Source organism: Nipponia nippon, unplaced genomic scaffold, assembly GCF_047370975.1.
Source record: "Nipponia nippon isolate SJK-2023a ecotype South Korea unplaced genomic scaffold, ASM4737097v1 scaffold_2, whole genome shotgun sequence".
In the NCBI taxonomy this organism is placed as follows: Eukaryota; Metazoa; Chordata; class Aves; order Pelecaniformes; family Threskiornithidae; genus Nipponia; species Nipponia nippon.
Genome location: NW_028262336.1, coordinates 16,854,415 through 16,878,915, shown reverse-complemented (window position 1 = coordinate 16,878,915; position 24,501 = coordinate 16,854,415). Strand labels below are relative to the sequence as shown.

General features: G+C 43.9%; 1 protein-coding gene across 22 annotated transcripts in view; it reads right to left on the bottom strand.

The window, feature by feature from the left end:
• Positions 1-141: 141 nt before the first annotated feature.
• Positions 142-24,501, bottom strand: part of GJA8 (gap junction protein alpha 8) — a 56,860-nt gene continuing 32,500 nt past the window's right edge. For 15 of the 22 annotated variants that reach the window (XM_087756476.1, XM_087756479.1, XM_087756475.1 and 12 more), the window contains 3 exons: positions 18,450-18,531; positions 17,882-18,034; positions 142-9,277 (listed from right to left, as the gene is read on the bottom strand). In XM_087756476.1, coding sequence (XP_087612602.1) covers positions 8,068-9,267 — 1,200 coding nt within the window. In that variant the 5' untranslated portion in view covers positions 9,268-9,277; positions 17,882-18,034; positions 18,450-18,531 and the 3' untranslated portion in view covers positions 142-8,067. Of the gene's footprint in view, positions 9,278-17,881; positions 18,035-18,449; positions 18,532-18,625; positions 20,074-20,860; positions 21,236-24,501 lie in introns of those variants that run through there. The other 7 variants (XM_087756484.1, XM_087756486.1, XM_087756488.1 and 4 more) reach the window with 4 other exon arrangements.

Here is a 24,501-nt window from a genome sequence, read left to right as displayed (position 1 = left end):
GCACGGAGCCCCGGCTGATTGGAAATCAGGAACCTTTATTCATTACAACTCATTTCACTAGGAAAGTGGAGCTACGTTTGGTTGTGCCGAGTCACCGGATTAGTCCCACAGTCTTTGTTTGGCTTTCTGTCTTGCTGCCAGTCGTCTTGGTTTGAAATTTGTCTCCTTGTCCACAGCATTGCAAAGAGAAAAAACATTCAGCTTTCACGGGGAAATGAACTGAGGGAGCAGATTACTGTATCTGATCTGAGGCCTCTTTTTTTACAGCATTTGGTATTGCTGCCAATTAATGCAGAGCTGAGATCGGAGCTTCCCTGTTCTTCCTTTCTGCATCTGCTACTTAGAAACTGATCTTTCCTAAAGTGATGAGATTCCTGAGTTCGGAGGGATTTATGGTTGTTTTGTTCTGTAGTGGTAGGTTGTGGGGCAAGGTTAGTTGTTGGTTGTTTTTTAAAGACAGAAGTTAACAGGAAATCCTTTAAAAATAAATTGTACAAAGCTGAATTCTGCTCTTGTTTACACCTTGGCAACTCTGCTTGCTTCAACACAAGGTTAAAAAACAAGGCAGAGTTTGGTCATAAGTCTTTAAACTTTCTTCTTTGCATGTGTTTATAAATAGGTTTGAAACATGCTTCTACTTAGGTGTAAATTACTGATCCCTGAGCCTTGGGAGAAACACACAGGGAAGAAGATAATTCCTACTGGGAAAACCTCAGATCCACCCCCCAGCCCCAGGACTTCTCCCTCAGGGAAGGCAAAAAGTGTAAAAAATAAATGGGAAATTTATTCTGTGTTTTTCCTCCTTAGATAGCCGCTGATGGGCATGTGAGAGGAGAAGGGTCCATGGCACTTCACAGACACAAAGGCAACTTCCCAGTTCTGAGAGGCTGATAGTTTCATTAAACAGAATATAGGTGGAGATGGCCAGAGAGGAGAAGCAGCGCACGAGGAAGAGGGGCTGGTCAGTACCTTGGCAGGTTTCCGCTCAGTTCCATATTTTATTCTTCCGCACATTAAATGTGTGAATATAGCTATTTTATGTTCAGTTTATAGAGTGAACTAAAGTCAAAGCTTTCAAGTAGAGCGGAAAGGTGGAGTATATTGAATTAAAACAGTTTGTTGGCCAAGAGTATACTTAGAGATAGCACAGATTTCCAGAAGGTGCTACAGGGCATATTCATGACAAATAGGCTCAGCTGGCAGCCGGCCATCCATTTTCTTTTCTCTTCTCTCCAGAGGTTTTCATAAACAAGAGCTCTGGAGGTGGGAGTAATCCGACATCATTCTGATTCTGAATTTCTTTTGAATTTATTTGTGGTGAGTTCAGGAGAAGGATGTTCACTGGCAATAGATTAATTCCTTTATAGGAATGTCTGTGAGTTTTCTTCGAGCTAACATATACGTATTGAGAAACTTACCTGAACATTTTTGTCCCAGTAATTCTTCATATACTTAGGTAGAAGGATTGGGGAAAAAAGCTTTGCCCATGGTAGTTCTGGTTCTCAATTCTATCAGGTAAATAGAGGAACCAGCGCATAAAAGTTAAATTATTTTGAAGTTGCTAACCTTCTTAAAATCTAGAAATACCAGATTTGGTGACGGGATGGGTTTAATTTGTGTCTCAGCTTGGCTTGCCTCACCCTTACAAAGAGATACTCGGCCGATGAGCTCGCAGGTTTCTTCGCTTTGGCCTTGCCTGCAGCCTGCCTGTCAGCTGGTGTGCTGCGCCGCTGCCTGGGGCTGCCTGCTGCCTGCCTGCATGGCCTCTGCCCTGCAGCTGCCTGTACCCCCGGAATTTTTGGTATGCTCATTTGTAACTGGGTTTCTTTATCCCGGTCATCCTTCAATCCATCTCTCCCCTGAGCTTCAGGGAAATGCCATAGGAGCCACCTTTTCTGTTTAATGTTTCGCCATAAAGTCTTTGCTGTGTTGACTTAAAAGTTTTTTGGTAGGCTACTCCATGTCTTTTCCAAGCAATGTAGCCTTTCCTCCTTGGAAATCAATAAATGGCTTGTTTTGCTTTACAATCCCAGTCTGGATCTAGCAAGGCAAAGGCCAACAGTCTTTGTTTTTCTCAAAATGTTCTGTCAGTAGCACTGTAATCACCATTTCTATTCAGTTCTGCTTCATCCCAGATCAGCAGGCTTTAAAATACACAGGTTTTTGTTGACAGAATGTAAAAATGCAGTCCTCTGCACTTTCAGATGGATTTAAAGGCACACTTGACACTGAAATTAAAGGGAGATGGAAAGACCTAAGCCCCTTTTATTTCCATGATTTTCTCTGTTGACAAGCATACTTTTTTTTTTTTTTTTATGCTTTTTCCAAAGCAGTTACAGAACACATGGTTCTGGCCTCAAGCAGCTTCTGTAGCTAGCAAACATCAGTTGACTGTGTTTGTGCATCAGCCTCTGCTGCGGTGCCCAGTGAGTTGGTGTTGCCTGCTGGGACAGTCTAAGCAAGCTCTACCAGAACACCCCAGAGAGGCAGAAAGTGCCCTACACGTGCTGTTCCACCATACAGTGGCTGCACTGAGCTTTCAGCCTCCCATGAGGTGGATAGTTTGGGCTGGAAGGGACCAGCTGGTCCAATCTTCAGCTCAATGCAGAGTCAGACAAGGGGGCTCAATGTTTTTCCCAGTCAGGCTTCATCCCCCAAAGATGGAGATCCCTCCATGCCTCTGGGCACCTGCTTTAGTGCTGAACCACTCTCCATGGAAACAATTTTTTTCCTTGTCAGAATTTTTTAGTCAAAATTTTCCTTTGTGCCCCTTGTGATCGTTGCCGCTGATCTTTTGCTGTGTACCTCTGTCGAGAGTCTGTCTCCATCTTCCCTCTAACTCCCCATTAGGTACCTGAAGACAGCAGTTCGACTCCCCACCCCTTTAACCTTCTCCTCTCTAGGATGAACAAACCTTTCACGTCCCTGTACATCAAGCTGCTGAGAAAAAAACTTGAATTGTTGATGGAGACATGAGTCTTGCCTGTTCTACTGAAATAGGTGCATGCCAAGCTAGTTGCGAGGAAAAAGGATCGTGTGCCAGGCTACGTCTTGGCAAGTCAACACACATTTATTTGCCATGGTTACTACTCAACTGTATAAGCACATTTGGTGTTGGCAAAAAGCCTTTCCTGAGCCACGTTAAAAGGTGTAGCACACACAGAGCCTAAGAAACGGTAGTGTCATTCTGATGGGGAAAAAAAAAATTGTTCCAATACTTAGACAAGCCCCCTGATTTTGGTACGCTTATCCAACCCTGGCCCTCAGGAAATGTGGCACCATATACCGTTTTATCACAACTGCCTCGGGCTTATAGGAGGCTTTAGTCTAGTTCTCACGGACGTTCCTGTCTTTACTAAACAAAACTATGCCTAGGCTAGGATTACTTTCAGTTGTCAGCCTGAAAAGCCATTTTCTATACAAAGCAGCAAACTGCCACTTTTTTTTCAGCATTGTGTGACACAGCCACCCTTTAAATGTAAAACTGCAGAGTCAGTAAGTTACTGAGTGGCAGGAGAGGCTGGACTTTCCTCCCTCAGTAAGTAGATGTCATGCCCACGCAGACCTGGAGAGCAGAGATCCCCTCAGATCTCTCCCCTCCTACAGGAGGAGGAATCTGTACCTCATTGTGTTTCAGCGCTAAGAGATCGTTGGTATCTATCTCACTTAGAGGAAAGAATCAGTATAACACGGTAATTTGTGGGTTTGCATTCATGAAGGGTAGCTTTTTTTCTGTGTGCCATAAGCAATTGTAAACTCTTCCATGGAGACTCTGGAAAATTACTTTGAGTTTGCACTGAGTGGTTTAAAACAGAAGCCCAGCAATATTGTGCATTATACAACCCTCTCCCACATGCCTTGCAGGGCCCTTAAAATTGTTAGAGATCCACAAACCTGCATCCCCCTCCAGGACCTGTCTTATTTAAGCATAAATGCTGCCCCAGAATGGACACTGGGGATGGAGAAGAGGGGTCCATGTAACCACACTGTCACCGCTGCTTCATACAGCCAGGCCAAGGCTAAGGTGGGAGAAAGGGGTGGGGGATCAATAAGGTCTTTTCTATTCATGGCAAATGCACATTTGTGTTGATGTTGTCAGTGCAATGTGGTGTTCACGTTTTCAAACTACTGCCCTTCTGGTCGAGGAGTCATGTATTAACCAAGCTAGCAGTTCTGCCAGGAAATAACAAGGATACCATGCATTTCAGCAGGGCTTTTCATCAGATCATTCCTACTTACTTTACAAACAGAATTAAGGAAGCCTCACAACATCCCTGTGAGGTAGGTGAAAAGTCTTACACCCATTTTACAGGTGGAGAAAACAGGCATTGAGAGGTATAGTGATTATCACAGCAAGTCAGAAGCAGAGCTGGAAATAAATCTAAAAGATTGTTAGCCTAGGTCCACTGCTCTAGACACTAGAGAACACCAACTCCCACATGCTATTGTAAGCTAAGACACTACCTTTCTCTTCTACTTTCACCTCCTTTGGTGATTTTGACACTTGCCTCTTATGCTCCTTGCAGAGAGCCATGTGATCAGTTAGTAATTTATTCGCACAGGGAGCCAAGGGGGTACACACACCTTTAAATGATCCAGGCATGGCTCTAATTGTCCAGTGACTTCCCCCTTCCCAAGAAGACAATTTTCCCTGTTCTTTACATACAGATCTATGCTTTGCTTAATTATTTTTTGAGTAGAATCATACACTGAATCCACAGCTCTGAGGCTGTTATGCAACTTCACTAGGAATTTCTTGAATAAATGATTAAATTTGTCTCATTGCGAGGGAATAAAACACATTTATATGCTATCACATCCAGAAATAGCAATAATCCTTTGCTCATCTGTAGGGCCTTCCATCCAAGGGTGTCCCATTCTATTACTAACACGATATATCGAGCCTCACATCATCTTAGTGAGGTAGAAAATGATTCCCAATTGTACAAGAAAGAATGACTTGCTGACAGTCCCACAGTGGTTTCATTGCAGAGATGAGGCTGAATACCAGAAGACCGGACTGTTAATTCCCTGCCCAGTTTGCCGAGAAGCGCTGTCTTGATGCCGTGGCTCATACTTCGTGGCTACAGATTCGCTAGCAGCCTGGCAGGGTCCTTGAAAACTGGCTTGAAAAAAAAAAAGTCAACAAGCAGTCGACTGGATGCAGGAGGAAAACATGGGCTTGTTTCATTGTGCTGTCGTGACCCGGAGGAAGAAACAAGCTTTCCTGCGGCAGCTGTGAAAGAACTACAGTGTCCATTGAGTACGCTGCATAGAGTGCATTTTACTGAGGCACTCCAGTGAGAGAGAATGACATACTCAACATCTGATGCTTAAAGACTGGACTGCCCGGCAGCCATATTGTGAACTATATACCTCTGATGAATAAGCACTCATCTTAATTAGTCCAGGGATCTAATGAAGGTATGCATGTCAGAGGCCAGGAACAGGGATGGATATTAAAATACTTTGTATGTAAAAGGACTTGTCGAGTAATTAGAAGTAAACAAGGGTGGGGGTTATTCATCTAGTCCATTGGTATCTGGAAGGGTCAGATCCTCTGAAGAAGGTGGAAGATACTTAATACTGAGCCATTACAGATATATATATATTTTTTTTTTTACATACAGGAAAGCGTGTTTCCAACCCCCTTCAACGAGTGGGCTGGTTTATCCTTAGAACCATTAAAACTCTCTTATATCCTTCTGTGAAGTAAATAAAAAGTAACAGAACCCATCTCGTATAGGTATGGTGATTCTGCTGTTTATCTAAATCTTTGCCCTTGCTTGAATTCTAGTAGAGTATTGGGCACAGCGGACCCTTTTCCTGCTGAAAAACGTTCTCTTTCCTCAGTCGCCTTTTGTTTGTGTTAACCATTCTCCTGTTTCTGTATTAAGAGAGTGGATAAATGGTAGCCTCCAGATTCTCTCTCTGCGTGTTCCTTCGCATGTGTTGCTTTGTAATATTCCTTCCTAAAACTGAGGAGGTACCTTCCAGTCTTCCTTCACAAGGAAGGACAACTTAACAGCCTTTGTCCAGAGAGCAAAGATTTTGACCTCAGGCTGCAAACCTTGGGAAAACACACAGGCCCAAGAGGAGCAAAAGGATTAGTAGTATATAAAAAAAAAAAAAAATACGTGGCACCGCTATGGTGCTGAAGAATCCCAATGCACCCTACAAACTTTATACATATGTACAGCTTACTTCACTCGGCAGTGAAGTCCAGCCACCTTTGCGCTCGTATAGGGCAGCTGCGTAACAAGGCACGGGAACTCCACCAAACAGGTTAGATCAGCGAGGGAGAGACCTGACTGTACTGGTGGCTGCCTGGGCTGGGACGTGGGGCAGCCGGACTGGGGTGTGAGCCCAAGCCTACCCAGAGCTCTCTCAGACACCCATTTGACTTCAGCGCTTTGAGTCAGCCCTGCTACAATGGGAGACCGCAGGGGGTCTTTTCCAGCTAATGACGGGATGAGTTTTATGCATTATGCCAAAGACCTTTTTTTTTTCCTGACCTGGATTAGAGCCTGCCCTGGGAACAATGGGATGGGCTGCAGCCCAGCAGAAGGAATTTGCTGAGCTGGCAGGGTCTGAGGTTTGCAGAGCAGAGCAGATGAGAGTGCATACCTGCACTTTTCTGGCATGAGGCTCAGTTTTGGGGGGACATAGCTGTTAACCTGAAGGTTTTGAATGCATTGCTGCACTGTCCCAGCCAAAAGGTGCTGCTGTAGTCCTAAAATTAGAAATCCACAGACATTTGAACATTTCCATGCACATGCTTTTCTACCTTTTGTAACAAAAAAGATTTTGCTGAGGCTCTGAGCATTCTGTACAGACCTGTTGGCACAAAAGGTCTAAATCATCTTTTGAAAGGACTTATTTTACTTTGGCATTTAATAGAGAAGTAGACCATGGGATGGCTCCCATCTGTCAAATTAAAAACAAAGGATGTCAAAAGGCTATTATCATATCAGACTTCAAACTTGAACAACCAGTTTTGTATTTCGAGGTTTAAATAGTCACATAGTTATCCAGACCCCTGGTTTAGGTTCACAGGTGCCTTCAGGACTCTGTACCTGAGATTTGCTGAGTGCCTGCAAGTCTGGGAGCTGCAGGAACTGAGCACATGTCAGGATCGTGCTGTGAAGGCTTATATTTGGTTTCATGCTCTGGGGGCTGTAGCTGTTTCCTCCTTTCACAGAAGCCTTCCCACGCTTGCTTTGCTAAACTGAGTTTCAGATCTTTAAGTCACAAGACTACAAGAAAAAATATCACTTGAATTTATTCTTTCCAGTGGTCTGAAATAGGCTCGGGGCTGGATGACCCTCTTGGGAACAAATAATCCATCTGTGGGCATCTGCTAAAGCCTAGTAGAGAGCTACTGTTAACCTTGCCCACTGTCACTTGAGGAGCAGAAATAGTTTTGACAAAGGCAAAATATTTTTACCTAACTCAGATTTGCATTCACAGAGAAATTGGGGACATTTTGCCCTTTATTTTCTGAACAGAGATGGGAAATAGTGCTTCCTATTTTTGTGTGGTGATGCTAAGCACAGAATTCACTTTGTGAATTAAATAACTGCAATTCCCTACCATCAGTGAAGGGGAGATCTGCTCAGCATGTCATAGGTGGAAACAGAAAAAGAAATACTAGATACAGTTGTTGATCAGTCTTCCCCCTCACTTGCTGAAGGGACAGATCCTCCCCATGTTCCTAGAGAAATGTGGAACACAAAGCTTCATAGTAAATATGTTCACAGTGGTGACATTTGGGTTTCACTGCCACATTAGGTTTTAAAAGACATCAGTTATGTGTACAGTGTAGATATTACTGTAAGGAGTGAGCTGGCATGTGGAAATAGGGAAAACATTCCTTTTCAAATGGACAGACAGGGCAAATAAGGCACAGTTACCATGATAGTACCTTTCCAGTTGAGAATCTCAAGAGGAAATAATATTCAAATGGCCATTTTAGCACTTTGCTTAAAAATATCTTTTGATTCTTTCTCTATCTCTCCTTTTCTCTTCAACCTTTTCTTTTTCATGTGCTCCCTGTATCCTGCACCTTCATACAGTCAAATCATCTGACCTGGCCCGGCTGCTGGCTTTACTTAGCCTGCTGAGGGGTCTCATATCAGTGGCGAGTTCAGCAGGTGCTGAAGGCCCTTCCACTTCATCGCTCACCACCTCCTCTGCATTCTTCACCCCTGGCTCTTCCTGAGGTGCTGGCTGCTCCTCTTCTTGTTCCTCCTCCTCCTCCGCTCTTACCTTCTCCTCCTCTGGTTCCTTTGCTGGTACATATGATGGTAACCTCTCATCAAATGCCCTGGACAGATCTTCCAGTGGTTCCATCCCAATCTTCTCTTCAAACTCGTTGAAGGCTGATGGAAGGGGACTGGGCTCAACTCCTACTTCTGTGAGAGGGAAGTAGAGGGACACCGGCTTCTCTTCTTCCAGCAGCTTGTAGCCTTTGGCCTTTGGGATGGAAGGGACTGTGATGGCATGGGGGGGCTTCTCCGGGACCTCCCCCAGCTGTTCCTCTGCTGGTCTTCTCAGAGCCCTCCGGATCCTTTTCAGGATCAAGTGACTGATCTCCACCAGGTTGAGGAAGAGGGACACAGAAGCCACCACCAGCATGAACATAATAAAGATGGTCTTCTCTGTGGGCCTGGAGACAAAACAGTCCACAAGATTGGGACAGGGCCACCGCCCACAGCGGTAAAGGGGGAGAATTCGGAAGCCGTACAGGAAATACTGACCTACTATGAATCCCACCTCAAACAGGGTTTTGAAAATGATGTGGAAGATGTAGGTTCTCAGGAGGGTACCCTCCAGGCGAAACTTCTTGGTCCCATCAGGGTTGTTGCCTTTGTTTTGATTTGGAGCCAGGGGCAGCTTCTCTTCATCCACTTCAGCTTGCTGACGCCTCTCTGCTTCCTCTCTCTCTCTCCTCTTCTCCTCCATGCGGACGTGGTGCACTGCATGCCCAAAGTACATTAGTGAAGGCGTGGATACAAAAATGATCTGCAGGACCCAGAGCCGGATGTGGGAGATGGGGAAGGCCTCATCATAGCAGACGTTCTCGCAACCAGGTTGCTGGGTGTTGCACACAAAGTCTGACTGTTCATCTCCCCACACTAGCTCGGCAGCTGTTCCCAGGATCAGGATGCGGAAAATGAAGAGCACCGTGAGCCAAACTCTCCCGATGACAGTGGACTGCTCGTTCACCTGCTCTAAAATGTTCCCCAAGAAACTCCAGTCACCCATTTCTTACTGTCTAAGGAAAGAAAAAAGAAAGAGAATAACCACAAATTATGCTAAATTTAACAGATTTCAGGTTTTCCAACTGATCCCTGTTGTTGCTTTCAACTAATATTTTCCTAACATGCTTTGAGACCAGAAAGAAGGTTGCTTGCTTGCTTATTTGCCTGATCACAATGATTTCTTAGCAGAAGAAGGGCTGGGAAGCCAGAGCAAACTGCTTGCTAAATTCTTTCTTCCCTGGCTCTAAATAGACAATTACTTTTCAGCTGGGGAGGATATTTAACTCCTTTTCCAGGTAAGAGTCTTCTGTGGTGCCCTGTAGGCTCAGTTGCATGAGCCTGCTTAGATTTTGTACACGTGCAAACACTCACCAGCAGTAAAGAAATACAGAATTATCGGCATGCAGCTGCAGTGGTTAGAAAAGAGAGTGAAGCTTTCAAGCACCCAAGCTCTTCTGCAGCAGAACCACACATGGGTCAAACAGATCTCGAATCGGTGCCCATCTTGCACCTACACAAACCTGAATTCTTTATAGGTTGCATATATTAATTCTACATTAGCAATCGGTCTCTTAGGTAAGAATAGCAATTACAACACCATTACTATGTTAATAATACTGTATAAGCTTAATAACTACCATATATACTAGTTTTGCTATATAACATGCATTATATACAATATAATTATTCAGCGTTACTGGTGCTATTAACTGTATCCTCTTCTGAAGTCAGTTGCCACACTGACATTGGAACCGACTTGGAGAAAAACACAAAGGTCTATAACTGGGACCTAAAATGCTATTTTCTTTCTAAAATGTCAGCACTGCAATCTCAGGCTACACAGAGCTGGAAGCCAGCTACAGATATCCTATTGGAAAGCTAAGAAATTAGTCCCTTTTCAAGTAATGCAAGTTAAATGTTACATCTGTCATTATTTTTGCATGATAAGAAATTATTCCTAGGCCAGGACTTCATCCTGCGTATCCTAAACTTCCCACTATATAATTTTAGGCAAGGAAAAAATCTATGAATGAGGGAAATAAAGAGGAAACTTGTTTGGGATGGGCTAATTTAACATATCACAGCAGTCTGAAGTCTGAGGAATGCAGAATATTACAGTGATCCAGAAAGACCGACTTATGGACCATGACAAGTGAAACACAGAACATAATTCATAAATAGCTGTTCACAGGGATCTAGAAGTTCATCTCTTAGATACTACCTCCATCTATAGTTTCCTAGATGCAGACACAAGCTGGGAAAAAGAAGGTACAGTCAACAGCATGGAAATCTGAGTATCTAAACTTCCTTCCTCCTTCAGATACCACTGGGATATATTTGTAATGCCATATGTTACGGCACACCAACGCATACCAGTCTGTTTCAACTACTGTGTGTACGTGTTCACACATAGACAAGCACACAAAATATTGAGAGTTCTATGGCTCTGGGGAATATCACAAATTTTCAACCAAAAAAAGCCTCCTGATGTTATTTTTTGAAAACAAGGTGGACTCACTTTCCTTGCCTTCAAACCTTGTAAAATTTTAACCCCAGGCACCCATGTTACAAAACGAAAAACAGAACACAGTCCTTCAGCTTGCACAAACACCTTGCATGCGTAAGCGGCAAACATATAATTTAATCACCAAAGAAAATTGCTACTTTCTCAGTCATTAAAGTTGTGTAAAAGAGTGTGTTAATGTCAGCACTTACATTAACAAGTCTAGCAGAAGATTACGCTGTTTACATACATTATCTAAACTGATTTAAACATTCTCTTTCTGCAAATTCACAGAGCAAAGTACACCCAACAGTTACCAATCATGTGCAGCTCTGTAAAAACCACGACTATACACAATATAAACCTCATTGTCCCCCAGGCACCGCAGTTAACTCCATCCCTTTCTTTCTTTGTGAGTCACACTGATATCCACAGCTACCATTTGAACATTTCCACTGCAGCACGCAAGAGCGACATTCTAGATGTGATAACCCTTATCGTACGGAAAACTCACTGTACAAGAGAAGGAAAAATGTTTCCTGTCTAACTCCATTAAATGCCTTGCTTGTGGCTTGCTACATTTGGCTAAACTCTTCCTGAGATCACTTCCGAACTAGTCACATTTTTCAAAAATCTGCCATGACTGCTCTCTCTATTCTCTGCAAGTCAAGTGATTCCAGGTTGCTCAGTCGGTTCAACTGCAAGGAACAATTTTGGGCAGACTGAAGATGAGTGGTACAACCAGTTCAAATGTCTAGGATTCTACCTGCAAGCAGTTGGCCCCTCAAGTCTCAAAAAAGGTGCAAGTGATGAATTCAGGCAGTCACCTTTTCCCTTAATTTGCTTGTCATGAGGAAAAGACCAGGAGACTGCTTAAACCCACTCAGAGTCAACGGACTCGTGTTCTTAACTCACACAGGCTTGTTGCAAACCCCTACCCTGCACTTCCACACGTTGCAACCTGAGCACACGACCAGCGAAAAAGACTCTATAGATTAAGGACGTTGAGCAAGCAACTTGCCGCTGTGAAAGGCTCCACCGAAGAAACGTGTCCCCCTCCTCTCTTGGCACTCTGCAGGGAAGAGTGAACTTTTGTCTCTCTTCTTCCCTACCCTAAAAGTCCCAATCTTGTCGCACGACTGAGCAGATATGACTGAATTGGCTCTGATGGTGGGTTTTAGTTGCCCTGCAATATTTAAGCTCCGAGCCAGACGGCTTTATGAAGTGAGTGACAGTTAGTGACGTGAGGAACAATAGGGAGAAAAAAAATAGAGAAAGAGAGGCAGAGACACAGAGAGGAGAATCCACTGAACATGAAAAAGCAGAGGGGGGAGAGGAACAGGCGACAGGCAGTGAAAACCTAATACATGCATAAATGGGAGTTTGCACAGTTAAGCAGGGACGAAAGCATCTCTGCAATTCTGCCATGGTTCAGCACAGCTCTGTGTGTGTCCCCACTCGATAGTCGTTAGGTGTCACGGTGTGACAGGTGAAAAGGGAGCGCCAACATCTCTGATGGTGGCAGAACTAATTGAATTAATTTGTTACCCTACACACAGCTCTGACAGCCAAGTTGCATTGCTTATTTCCAGCACAGGCAGTCAGTGAGGTACTGGACCTGTATTTGGCATCATCAGATACTTTGGACTGCTCTTTAGCATCTTTTACCAGGAAAAAGAAGCAGTATGGGAAAACTAGATCATCAGTCAATGTTAATCAAAGCTGAGAAATACCAATTTTACAACCTCACCTTTCAGTGTCTTAGTTCTGCTTAGTTTTTCCTCCAAATGCATCTCACACATGCACATGCATCAAAGATGTCTAAAACAAACTGTTTTGTTAAGGAGCATAGCCGAATTCCAGCAGCCCAGCAAACAGGAATGTTACCCCGTGTGCACTCGCCTACCCCTGGCCACCTGCAAAAACGCTAGCAAGCCCGTAGAGGAGAAAAATCATAGGCTCAGTAATGCGTCCACAAGTACAACTAACTGCCCTACGAGTGTTGATTATGAGCCAAAGGATATAACTTTATTCTCAGGTGCTATTTTTGTAGTCTTTCTGTATGAAATGCTCAGGATGTGCTCTTGGTGCTCAGCTCTGAAGAAAAAGGGCATTACTGGAAGCAAGATCTGCTAAGCAATCATACAGATACAGTGCTCACGAAGGAGCAAGTAGCTCTCCTCTCTCTTTATGCAGACTCAACACTGAATTTAATTCCTCAGAATAGCACTGGGAGATGCTCTGTCTCTAGAAGAGCTGTCATTTGAATGAGATATTATAATATGAGGGCTGCAAAATTTTGTATCTTCAAACCAATTGTTTCAGGCCTCTCTTCAGTGTTTCTGGGCATTTGTGCCCATGTAAGTTCAGAGCCTCATTTCAGCAGTTGTCTTCCCAAACAGCTTTTAAGCTGAGTTGCATAGCTCCAAAGTCCAAAGCACAACTGGAGGCAGAGATTATATTTTCCAAACTGGATTTCAAAAGAGCTAAAGGATAAGTGAGAGGTGGAAATAATCACATTTTGCAAGAGGGACCAGTCTGGAGACACAAAAGAAGAATCAATCTCTATGCATGCAGTTGGAATGAAGGTCATATTCTGAACACCTTAATAAATCACCCTCTTGTTAGAGAAGTAGTAGCGGTCTATACGTGACATTTTTCAGCCTGTGCTACATAAAGCATGGGAATAGTCTTCCTGGAGAGAGGACACACAGAGAAGGTACAAGTGCCAAGAACGTGAAGTGAACAAGAACAGGCACAGTTTGATCAATGAGAGCAATAAGGACAGTAAGGAAGAGTAAGGAATACCTTTGTTGCTTCATTTTGCTATATGCTACAACATAAACTAGGATTAATACACGAGTGACTGGTCATCTCTGCCACCCTCATCCACCTTCTGGGAAGATGTAAGAGAAGAAGGACTAAATGGTAGCACCAACAGCTAACACCTTTAAAGAGTGCCTGCAAGCTGCTGCATCACAGAGGCCAGATGGTTCAGATGTTAAACTGCCCATCCCTTTTCAAACTGAAACTGTCTTTTTGGAAAACTCAGCTCTGGCTCAATGTGCATATCCCTTTCTGGGCCTTATCTCTCTAATAAAATGAGCCAAAACCCAAAGCTGTTATGTACTACATGGCTGTAGTCCATCTCTAAATTACATCCAGCTACTGTCAGAGACATTTCCCATTAACCTTCTCTCTGCCACTTGCAAACACTATCCAAATATCAAACACTATGTGGCAAGTTGCAGAACAGTTTGCAAGATACAGCTGATGCAGAAATTATATTCAAGTCACTGATCACTGGGCATATGTTACCTTCATCTGAATGATCAGAGTGACTTTCTTGGCTATCACTAGGGTGCAGAGCCTTTAACATGGGGCACACTGAGTTTGCTGGACATTTCTGGTTTGGGGGAAACCACACAGTCCCTTCAACTGGATGCCTTTTAAAAAGGTACCAGTGAGCTCTGGGCCAGATTCTCCAGCTCACTAGGGCCTCCTCCCCCTGAAGAAAATGGCCACAGAAAATGGCCCAAATGAAGACGAAGATGGCCAATGAGGAATTCCTCTTGTACTGGGGCTACACAGGGAAGTGGTTGTTTGAGATGGGGATGAAGAGGAGAGGGCAGAGCAGGAGAAGAGTAAGAAGGGGACTTGATTCTCTCAGGCATCAGGGTAATGCTGGAAGTCAGGGCTTCCTTTGTAATATGGAAGCAATGGCTGTGAAAGAAAGGAGTAGAGAGCATGAGGTCTACAAGACTGGACCTCACACACAGCATGCAACGTTCGCTGAGTCTGCAAAAGAACTGCAACACTGACAGTGCCAGACTGATAATGGCCAACACTTCCAATGTGTGTACCTGGCCCAGCATTTACGCTTTCGTTAGGCAACCTGTAGAAGTGCTGACTACTTCCATCCCCAAAAAACAGGGCTAGAAATAGTAGCAGCTAATGAGAGTAACACTGCTACTCACAGTGACTTTTTCTTACTTTTGGGACTTCTCTTGCCTTCAAAGCACCATGGACATCTCATGCACTTTAAAAATGTTGTTTTCTTTGGAAAGAAGTTTTCTTCATTGCTGACTTCTGATCCTTTAGCTGCTTTGAGGCTGGTGACTGAGCTCCCATCTCTGGCACCACTGAGACTGTAAAGTCTCCACTGCAACTCAGCCTTTTGCTCAGAGACTACGAGGTCACTTGGGGAATGTGGGATTTTTCATTCCAAATGGATTTCCAACACAGACATGATGTCAGGACAAGGCAGGGCCATGCTATTGAACAGCTCTGTTCATGCATGATAGCAGATTGTGCAATTATATAGCGCACAACCCTGGATAATGATACCTCTCCCTCAAACAAAGTTATCTTCTCCTGATCTGCTTAGCTGGAAAGCGGCACATGCTTCCTGTTCTTCTGCTGAACACACAAACCTTTCGCTCATGGCTGAAGCTGAACGCCAGATATATTCAGCCTCCCTACAAGAAGCTGGGAGCTCTACCAACACTCTTGTTTGCTACACACTACCCACCGTAGCGGACACCTGCTTTCTAGTAACACGTCTCTTTGTCCATCCTAGAGCCAAAGTGGTCTATCAGTCTGATCACTAGGACCAGTGTGTCCCAGATTTCATCTTCTCTCTGCCACCTACCAGTCTCAGAAATCATTTAAAGGTAGCTAGCCCTGGGCAAATCTTTAGTGAGAACTTACTGTGTTCCTGCAAGACTGGTAAATGTCACTGTCCACATTTTAAGGGCAGGGCTCTGAGACTTTCCCAGGACTCCCTTCAGAGCCCTCAGGGCACTGAGGGATATAAATTGCTGGGGAATATATTTTGCTAGGGAACTGCAAACAAACCATAAAGAAAAGAGAGGGAGGAAGATATAAAGCATCAAGAAGGAGGGAAGTTGGGAAGTCTGTAAGCTAACAGAAATATTGGGCAAGAACACAGGAGAAGAGGTGGAGGCAGGGTTGGATTGTGCTGAGCCTCAAGTGGAGGATAAATACTTATGGGAAATGTGTTTTTAATTTAAGGGATGGAACAAAACCAGACAATGAATAAAGATAAGCAGGGCAAAAGTGGAATGTCTTTCAGTATCTGTTTAACTTAAACGCAGTTCTTCTCTGAAAATTACTATTATAAGAGGATCTGGGGAATTACAGGCCAGTCAGCCTAACTGTGATACCTAGAGAGATACTGGAACCAATTATGAAACCATCAATTTATAAGTAGCTAAAGGACAATAAGGCGATAAGAAACAACCAGCAGGGAATTTTGAAGAACAAATCCTGTCAAACCAGGCTAATTTCCTTCTTTGACTAATAGGCCTGGTAGATGAGGAAGAAACGGCAAATATAAAATACTTTGACTTTAGTGAGCATTTAGAAGATATCTAGATTGCAGGCTCCCAGAGCAGCAAGCAGATGAAGTCACCATGCAGAGGCCACACAGGTTGAAGTACCATAATCAAGGGTAATTATCAGGGCTTCACTTTTCCAGCAGGGAGGATGACATCCCTGAAGTTCTACCTCCAGGGCTGCTCAGTATTTCCTTGCGTGTTTTGGACAACAGACTGGAGGACAAAACCGAAAGGATGACAGCTGGGCTGGGGCAGGTGGCAGTCCCTCCTGAAGGCAGGGGAGCTGGGGGGTCAGAATTTGAAAGGGACATGAGACACTGGAGAGCTGGGCTGCCTTCTGCAGAGGTGACTGTACCAAGGTACAAGTCAGGAAAGGTGACTGCACGGACACCAAATGCGCTGGTCCAAACTAGGCCGTAACCATTTCAGCAGCAGTGCAGCAAAGAAGGAGCTGGGGTGGGACCTAATATGAGTCTGTTAAGTGAGATTCCTGCAGAAAAAGACAAATCTCATTCTGAGATGCTTTAAGGGGAGTTTTGTGTATAAGGCAAAGGAAGCAATTATTTTGTGTATTTACTCGATACTGCTGAGCTGTCAGCAGGAACAGTGTGTCCGGTTCCAGGCACTACATTTTACAGGAGATGTAGACAAATTGGAGAGAGTCCAAAAAAGAACAACAAAATGATAAGAGATGTGAAACAACATGACTTACAAGGAATGGATAAAATAACTGGGTTTGTTTTCTCTAGGAAAAGAACAACAGGAGGGGAGACATGATAACAGTCTTCCAGCACATAAACATTTGCTATAATGGGTGGAGAGACTAAGCAGTTGTCCTTTACATTCACCAGAAGTAGAAGAAGAAATAATCGGTTAATTTGCAATAAAAATGATATAGCTAAACATTAGAAAACCACTTTGCAACAGTAAGAATAGCAAAGCACTGCAGCACACTGCTTGGGGAGGCTGTAGAATCACAGGAGGTTTTTATGAAGAGGTAAACAAACATCTGTTAAGGATGATCTTACCTCATAAGCAGGAGAACAATTGGGGGGAGAGGGAGGCTTTCTGAGGTCTTTGGCCCTACATAAAACTCTAGGGCCAAAGACCTAGAGAAATCTCAGAGAAATATTTTCAGTTAAAAAAAAAAAAACCAAACAACAAAGTATCTTGCCACCAACCCTGAAAACTCAGCCTGGGCATCCTGGCTTGTCTACACCAGCCGGTGCAATGCTGAGCTGGGGAGATACCAGCTCAGGTCTGGGAGCAGGTTAGTCGTGTCAGCAGAGCGTTCCACTTGAGCTAATTATCTCCTCTCTGGAGTGGGGCTAATTAGCTGGGGCAGCGTGAAGCACACTGGTGCTATGCTGCTCCCCATGCTGGTGCTAGCTCACCCCAGGCTATCAGAGGTATCTCCACACCACCCTGCGAGGAGGGCTGACTTTGGGGGAGCTTCAGGAGGGTCGCTGCTTTGTGCTTTGAATGCAGTGATGGCTCTGAACGTGCTGCGGATTTAGAGGTGTTTGCTCACCATAACCACATTTCAACCAATTTGTTCTCTTGCTACAGTAACTGTAAGATTAAATGCCATAGCTTAGAGTGTTGCATGTGGATGTTGACGCTATACGTGAAAAACAGGGTGCGAGCGACCCATGGCGCTTCCAGTAAGAACCTCTTTCCTCACTCAGTTCAGCGCTGACCTTTTCCAGAGGTGCTGGTTTTATCTGAGGGCAGGAGGAATAAAAGCCACCCACCTTGTCCTAGTAGAATTGCTGGAGAAGCATCAGCAAAGCAGGAGTAGGGAGCAGCCTCTGCCAAGCGGTCGCTCGGGCTCCTGCAGCCGAAACCACTAGCGGGCGGTATCTTCTCATTCATGCACTGCACAGCACCGGGGAGACCGAGGGATGCTATGAACGAGAAAGGAGAGGCTCAGTGTGCCTGTTCCGCTGTATCTAAACCTTGCCTTCCTCTTCCCTCATTTCTTGAACTTTTTCTGCAAGATACAAAACTAAGGCAAAGCAAACACGGGAAAGTTGCGGTGGTGCAGTAATGCCTATCGTGAATACAATTTTTAATAGTACTTTTGCAATGGTTAAATAGATGGACTTAAACTGACATGCAGGTCACTTTCATGTCATTGATTTTACCTATAGAATCAGTACAAACTTTATTGACAAAGCACCCTTTTTGCTAGTGTAATCCGTATTTTCACTTGAATCTGCATCCCTTATCTAGCAAATATTTCTTATGTATACCAGCCGACCTCCATGATTCTCCCTTTAATAACACCATGGTTAATAATAAAAACTGTGCTGAACTTACAAAGAACGCATCAGGCAAAGGAGATGCACTCGCACATGTCAATGGTAGGTGCTATGGTACTGCAGCAGCAGCACAAACAGGGCTAGGAAGAAATGAATGCTCTTTTAGACACATGATTTCATGGATCCGCATGATTTCTCTTAAAACTTGACCAGGCTATTCCTAGAAATACACACCTTTACGACAGTGTCCTGGTTAGAAATTCCAAGTTCTCACGCCAGCACAGATGCTATTTCTGCAGAGGTGCACTGGGAAAGGGCCCAGGGCTTGTACGCAAGGTGTAGCACATGTATTATGGAGCCATCATATACAAAATGCCTTTCCTAGGTACCCATATACCCTCCTTTTACCTGTCCCTTTCTCTGCCCCTGCCTAGAACCTACCACCTGGTCGGATATGGAGGTGGAGCACATCAGCTAGAGGACATCACTGAGAAGATCTGAGCATACAGGCAAGCTGCATACTTAGGTGGTCCACGGACTCAAATTTCTCTCTGCATATTTTCTAGATTATGGTTCTTCCACCACTATTGAGATCCTCCTCACAGAAATGGCTTAACTGCCATCGGGAGCTGTGAGGGAACATATTGCTTACAGCCAATCTGGACTACGTAAAGTGGATCCAGGGAAAGCAGTGACTAGCACCTGATAATACTTCTGGTAATAATTAATTGCTCCAGGCCTGCCCGTAAAAGAGGGGCTAATAATATCTCCCAGCCTCTTGAGGGGATCTCTGTATGTTTGTTTTATCAAGACTTTTTGTACAGTCTCTTAACATCCTCAGGCACAAGGAGCTGGCAAGGACAAAGCTTCTGAAAGACCTGAACAAGTGGGTATTTCTGGAAACATCCCGTGTTACCTCACTGTCCGTGAGGTTTGTTGCCTCCCAGTTTCTGCGGGGGGCTCATTTCCTACTCTCTTGTCCCTTTTTCTGAGCTATTCTAACACCACCAAAGCTTGCCTTGCTGAGTGGTAGGCTCAGGCCTCTCAGGAGCGTTGTCACCACCCACTCTCCACCTTTATCTCCCTGCCTTCATTTCCACACCGTGGAACAACGCGGTGGAGGTGCACTGTGCATACGAGGTGTGGAGGTGGCCCAGGAGAGCTCAGAAGCAGGACAGGGGAGCGATGGGGATGGCAAAACAGGCCATTATCTCTATTCTCCCAGTCCCGAGATGCGTGTACCTGTCGTGCACTTTGGCTGACCTCGGCCTCCCATTTCCCACAGCAGAGCATGTTCCCAGCCTCTCTGGGGAGGACATCCGTGGGGATGGTTCCTGTTTCCCTGCCCTTTCAGCCGTTTGCCTTCCTGAGCCTGATACGATTGTTTCTTTGGGCACAGTGTAAAGATGCCAGCAAGGAACGGAAGCCTCTCATGCCTCAGCAATTTATTAAGAAGAAAAGGAGGTTATTGAACTTGGAAGCTGTTGAGCCAGTCGCTCTCTTTTCCTGATCAAGAAGATAACCTGTCCATAGATAAATCACCCATCCAAAGGTCTTCAGCATTCCCTGAGACAACCTGGCCTCAAACTAATAAACAGCCGGGTGGAGGGAGGCAGGGATTATCTACATACAGATTTGCCAGAAAACATAGGCGGTAGGGCTGAAGGGCTTCCAGTTTGGAGAGACCTCGGGCTTTTTTCCTTTGTTATTTCCAGCAAACATTAATCCCTTGAAGTCCTGCTACTGCTCAGTGAATATGATATTCTTAACAGCAGTATGGTTTAAAGCATTATGACGATCGCTGTAAGAGAAGCATTAGGACTCTCTGGGGGTCCCCTGTCGTGGGTCAGACCTGGCAAAACTTTCAGCGGCTACTTCTATGGTAAGTCCTGCCTTGGCGTAGCAAATGTTGATTACTCTTCCACATGTCCTGCACTACAAGGCCCTGTTCTTGTCTGATTGATAAACACCATCATAATGGATGCAGCTATTACTACAGGTAGTTCCTCAGCAAAATACAGGCATGTATTTTAATGGCCTGTGTCTCTCCAGTCCCTGAAGCTCTGAAGTGAGAACATGAATCCTAATATTTCTGTTGGCCACCCTGCTTTGGCCCAGGGTGCAGCAGGTTTGGTGGGTTTCTCATCCCTCTGCTGCATATCAGCTCCACTGAGCAGTGCTTGGTATATTCAGCTGCAGCCCTGTCTCTTCCTTTCAAAAGCGTGCCCTCCTTTACAGAAGCACAATATAGAAGTCAGTTCCATTCTAATACATCCTCTTTAGCTGTATACAGTTGTGGCATCCCTTTCCATTTTATATTCATCAAGGCTTTGCCTGCCCAGGAGACTACAGCTGTAAGACACTGGAAAAGATGCTGGGATGGTTTGTACGACTGAATGTTAAAATCAATGACTATAGCCCTAAGAAAGACTGAGTAGGCAGAAGTGGAGTAAAAAGAAAAAGTATTACCTGCTTGCTTGTTTGTGATTTTGAATCGTAATTTCCTAGTTAACAATATTCAGTATTTGTGAGTGTTCTAGTAGCTGGATTGATGATTTGGGTCTGCGACAGATAGCCGAGCAGCACCAGAATATGGGAGCCCTGATTATTCGAGCACTAACCAAAGAAAAAATAAACATAAGTTATTGCTTAGTTTAACACATGCTGATGTTGCTGACTCAAAAACAGCCGTGGGGATTTTTGAATGTTCTAAACAGCTTCCTCTTTTGGCAAATCTTAAATCCAAAATGAACAAAACCTCATCCAGATGTGTAAAGTGATGGTAGAAATGAGAGGCTGGTAGCAGGTTTACTGATCCCCAGTTAACTGCACTGTCATATGACAGCAGAAGAAGGACCAAAGTGATAATGCAGTGCTTTGAAAGACATGATGCTTTGAAAAGTCCTGTTTTCCAGCCCTGAGTAGAATTCTGCACTAAATCAGCACAAGAAAGGATTTAATACATATAATCATTGAGAACTGCTTAAAAACTTTTTACTAGGCACCAAAAATACACAACTCCCCAGTAAAGAAAAAATAGTGTAATTGAAAAAACACAACCAGATTTAAAATGGAAATGGGGGTGGCTTTAAGTAAGTAAAACACATGTAACAAATAGTAAGAGGAGCAGCTGAATATAAACTGGAAGATAGGAATTATAAAAAAAAGATGATGGAAGTGAAAAGGAAAAAAAAGACTGACAAAGCTATTTTTTTAAAAAATAAATTAAGAACAAAATGAGTCCTGATCATGGTATTGATCTGTTATCAGATGGAAATGTTAGATTATTCAATAATAATGCAGACAAGAAAAAAGAAATCAATAAATACTTCTATCCTACTGCTGGGAAAAAATAAAGTAGATGATGAAGACATTGTTGATGACATGTCTATTCTTGTAGTATCTCAGAGGAATTAAATACCACCTACTAAAATCAGGCATTTTAAATCAGCAGGACTGGATACCTTGCACTGAAACTTCTTTTTTTTCTTAAATAAGCTGCACATGGTCTCTGCACTATTTATGTTGATTTTCTCTACTTCTTGGTGCAATGGGTAAGTCCTGGAAAAGAAGAAGAAGACCCATGGTCTGGCATTTTGTAAAGACTATGCAGAAGGGCATTATTATTTTATAATTATGTCATAACTGTAATTACTCACAGGTAACTACAGACCTGTGATAAGATCTCAGTCCTGAACTAAATAATGAAGTGGCTAACACAGAATACAGGGAATAAAAGGAGGGAAATATAACTAGGGGCAATCGACATGGGTTTATAGAAAATTCACTCCATTGAACTGTGTTAATACTTTTCTCTGAGGAAATTGCACATACCATTGTTAAATATAACAAAGCTGGTACAATATACTTAAGATCCTGGAAGGCAGTTTCCCTTCTATCACATGGCAATTTGATTAAAGAACTTGCTTGACATAAAAATAAGATAGCAGTCATTAAACAGACTATATATGACCTATCAGACTGGTCCCAAAATACAACTGAGAACTAGAAGTGATTGTTTTCTTTATAACATGTTTGTACCAAGATCCTGGAGGGCATTTGGCATCACGATATTTTTAGTCAATAACTTGGAAGAAAACATCAAACGTTTTGCAGATGTCACTAAGTCCAGGAGAGGGACGAATCACGAAGAAGGGGACTGCTGATCTAGAGCACCCCTGATGGCAGAGTCAGAGAGGGTTTGCTTTAGCACAAGGAAGGCCATGTCTTGCACATCCACAAGGAGCTCAGCTGTAGCTCTGCTATGGGGAGCTTTGTCCGGGTAAACAGCGACTTTGCGGAGGACTCTGAGCTCAGGGCAGCTGAGGAGCTGCACATGAGCTTGCAGTGCAACACTGTGCTTGACAGGGCTAATGTGATCCTTGGATGTACACGTAGAGGCAAGGTGTGTACATATATCACCTCAGTCCTGCCTGGTTTATTCTCCAGTTTTCATGACAGTCCTCTGCTCCCCATTATGTCTTCTACAAGACCCCTAACTCGGCAAATTAGAAAAAGAGTGCTTATTTTCTGGTTCAAAAGTCAGCTTGCTTTAATGACTACCTGCCAGCTTGAATGAAGAAGGAACGTCCCAGGACTGTCTTCTTACTTTGTACGGATCATATGAGATCTTAGATCTACACATGTGCTGCTAGTATGTAATTTTAAAGGCTTAAATCTGCTCTAGTCCAGCTCCCAAAAATAATTTATGATCTGTGAGGCAGCCCAGAAAGCAGTGTCACGAGTGGTGACGTACAGCATCATCCTGGGGTTTCTTGCTCATGCATTTCAAAAGCAGGTCCCATCTGTGAGCAGTGTTTCATCTCTTAGTCCCAGAAAGATAACGCCCATCTTTGCTATCCATATACGGGAAGCGGTTTGAAGGACACAGGCAAGACCACGTGAGAAGCAAATGGGAAGCGAGAAGACTAGAATTACTGCAAAGCAGAATGAGAATAGCAAAGAACATTCAGCAGAAAAGAAAGCAATAAACACAGCACCAGAGCACAACCCATACATGCCAAAGGACAGCTCAAAGACGACTTGAATGTACATCTGCCTCCTTCAGGCTTAATGCAGATGATGCCCCACAAAGCACCGAGGTGCATTCGTGTCGAAGGGTATCATGCATCAGCACCTGAGCTGCCTATAGCAGGCTCATGTATGTCCAGCATGAGGGTGCCAGCAACCTCCTGTTTATTACTGTACGCTTTCAACTCTACTTATTGGAGTACAAATGCCAACCCTGGCAAGCTGTCAGTGAACCTACAAAGACTTATGAACAACCAGCCACCAATCACGTACCCAGAAGACACACAAAAAAACACAGAGACTCCTGCAAATTCCCTGGGATGCTATGTGCTGTATACATTGTCATGCCTGTCAAAAGCCGTCTGACTGTCCTACGAGTAGATTTTAATTCAGCTGGAAATTGACACCTGCATTAACAGGTCTCCCTGAAGGCAAGGACTTCAGTCACTGATGAATCTCGGATGTCAAAGGTTGGAACCACTTCATTTCCTGCAAACTAGTCCAGTGCTGTTACACTCTTTGAATATATTGCCTATCCTGCCACAGCATGGAAAACTTGGAACTGTTCTAGAAAACATCTGTCCTGGGAAAAGCAAAGGCTGCCAAGGAATTAAGGAAAGTGTATTGATTTCTGACCTTCTTTTCAAGAAAGGATACCTGGGCAAAAAGGCACACAAGGTGCAATAGAAGTCTTATACCTGGAACAACAGAACAAAATAAATAACGTAGGCTTTTCTGCAGGCAGGAGAGCAGGCTTAGGCTGGGACTTCTAGAGGCAGCATTTAATCTAGCTTGTGTCCCTTAGAGAGAAGATAAAACTTCCATAGACTGCCATGGACGGAGATCTGTGAAAATGCTAAGTGCTTCTGATGATCCAGACTCGACTCTCCTTTTTAGGCAAGATACTTAACAGTGACAAAAGTAAAAATGGTTGGACGCAGAACACACATCCCTGACCTGTGCAGCCCACTGCCACAGACTGGGTCTGAGCCCCGAAGGACTACGTTTATCCAAGAGTACTCATAGTTTCAACAGCTCTGTGTGCGTTACAGAAAGGGGAACAGGCTTTTTGGGAAGGA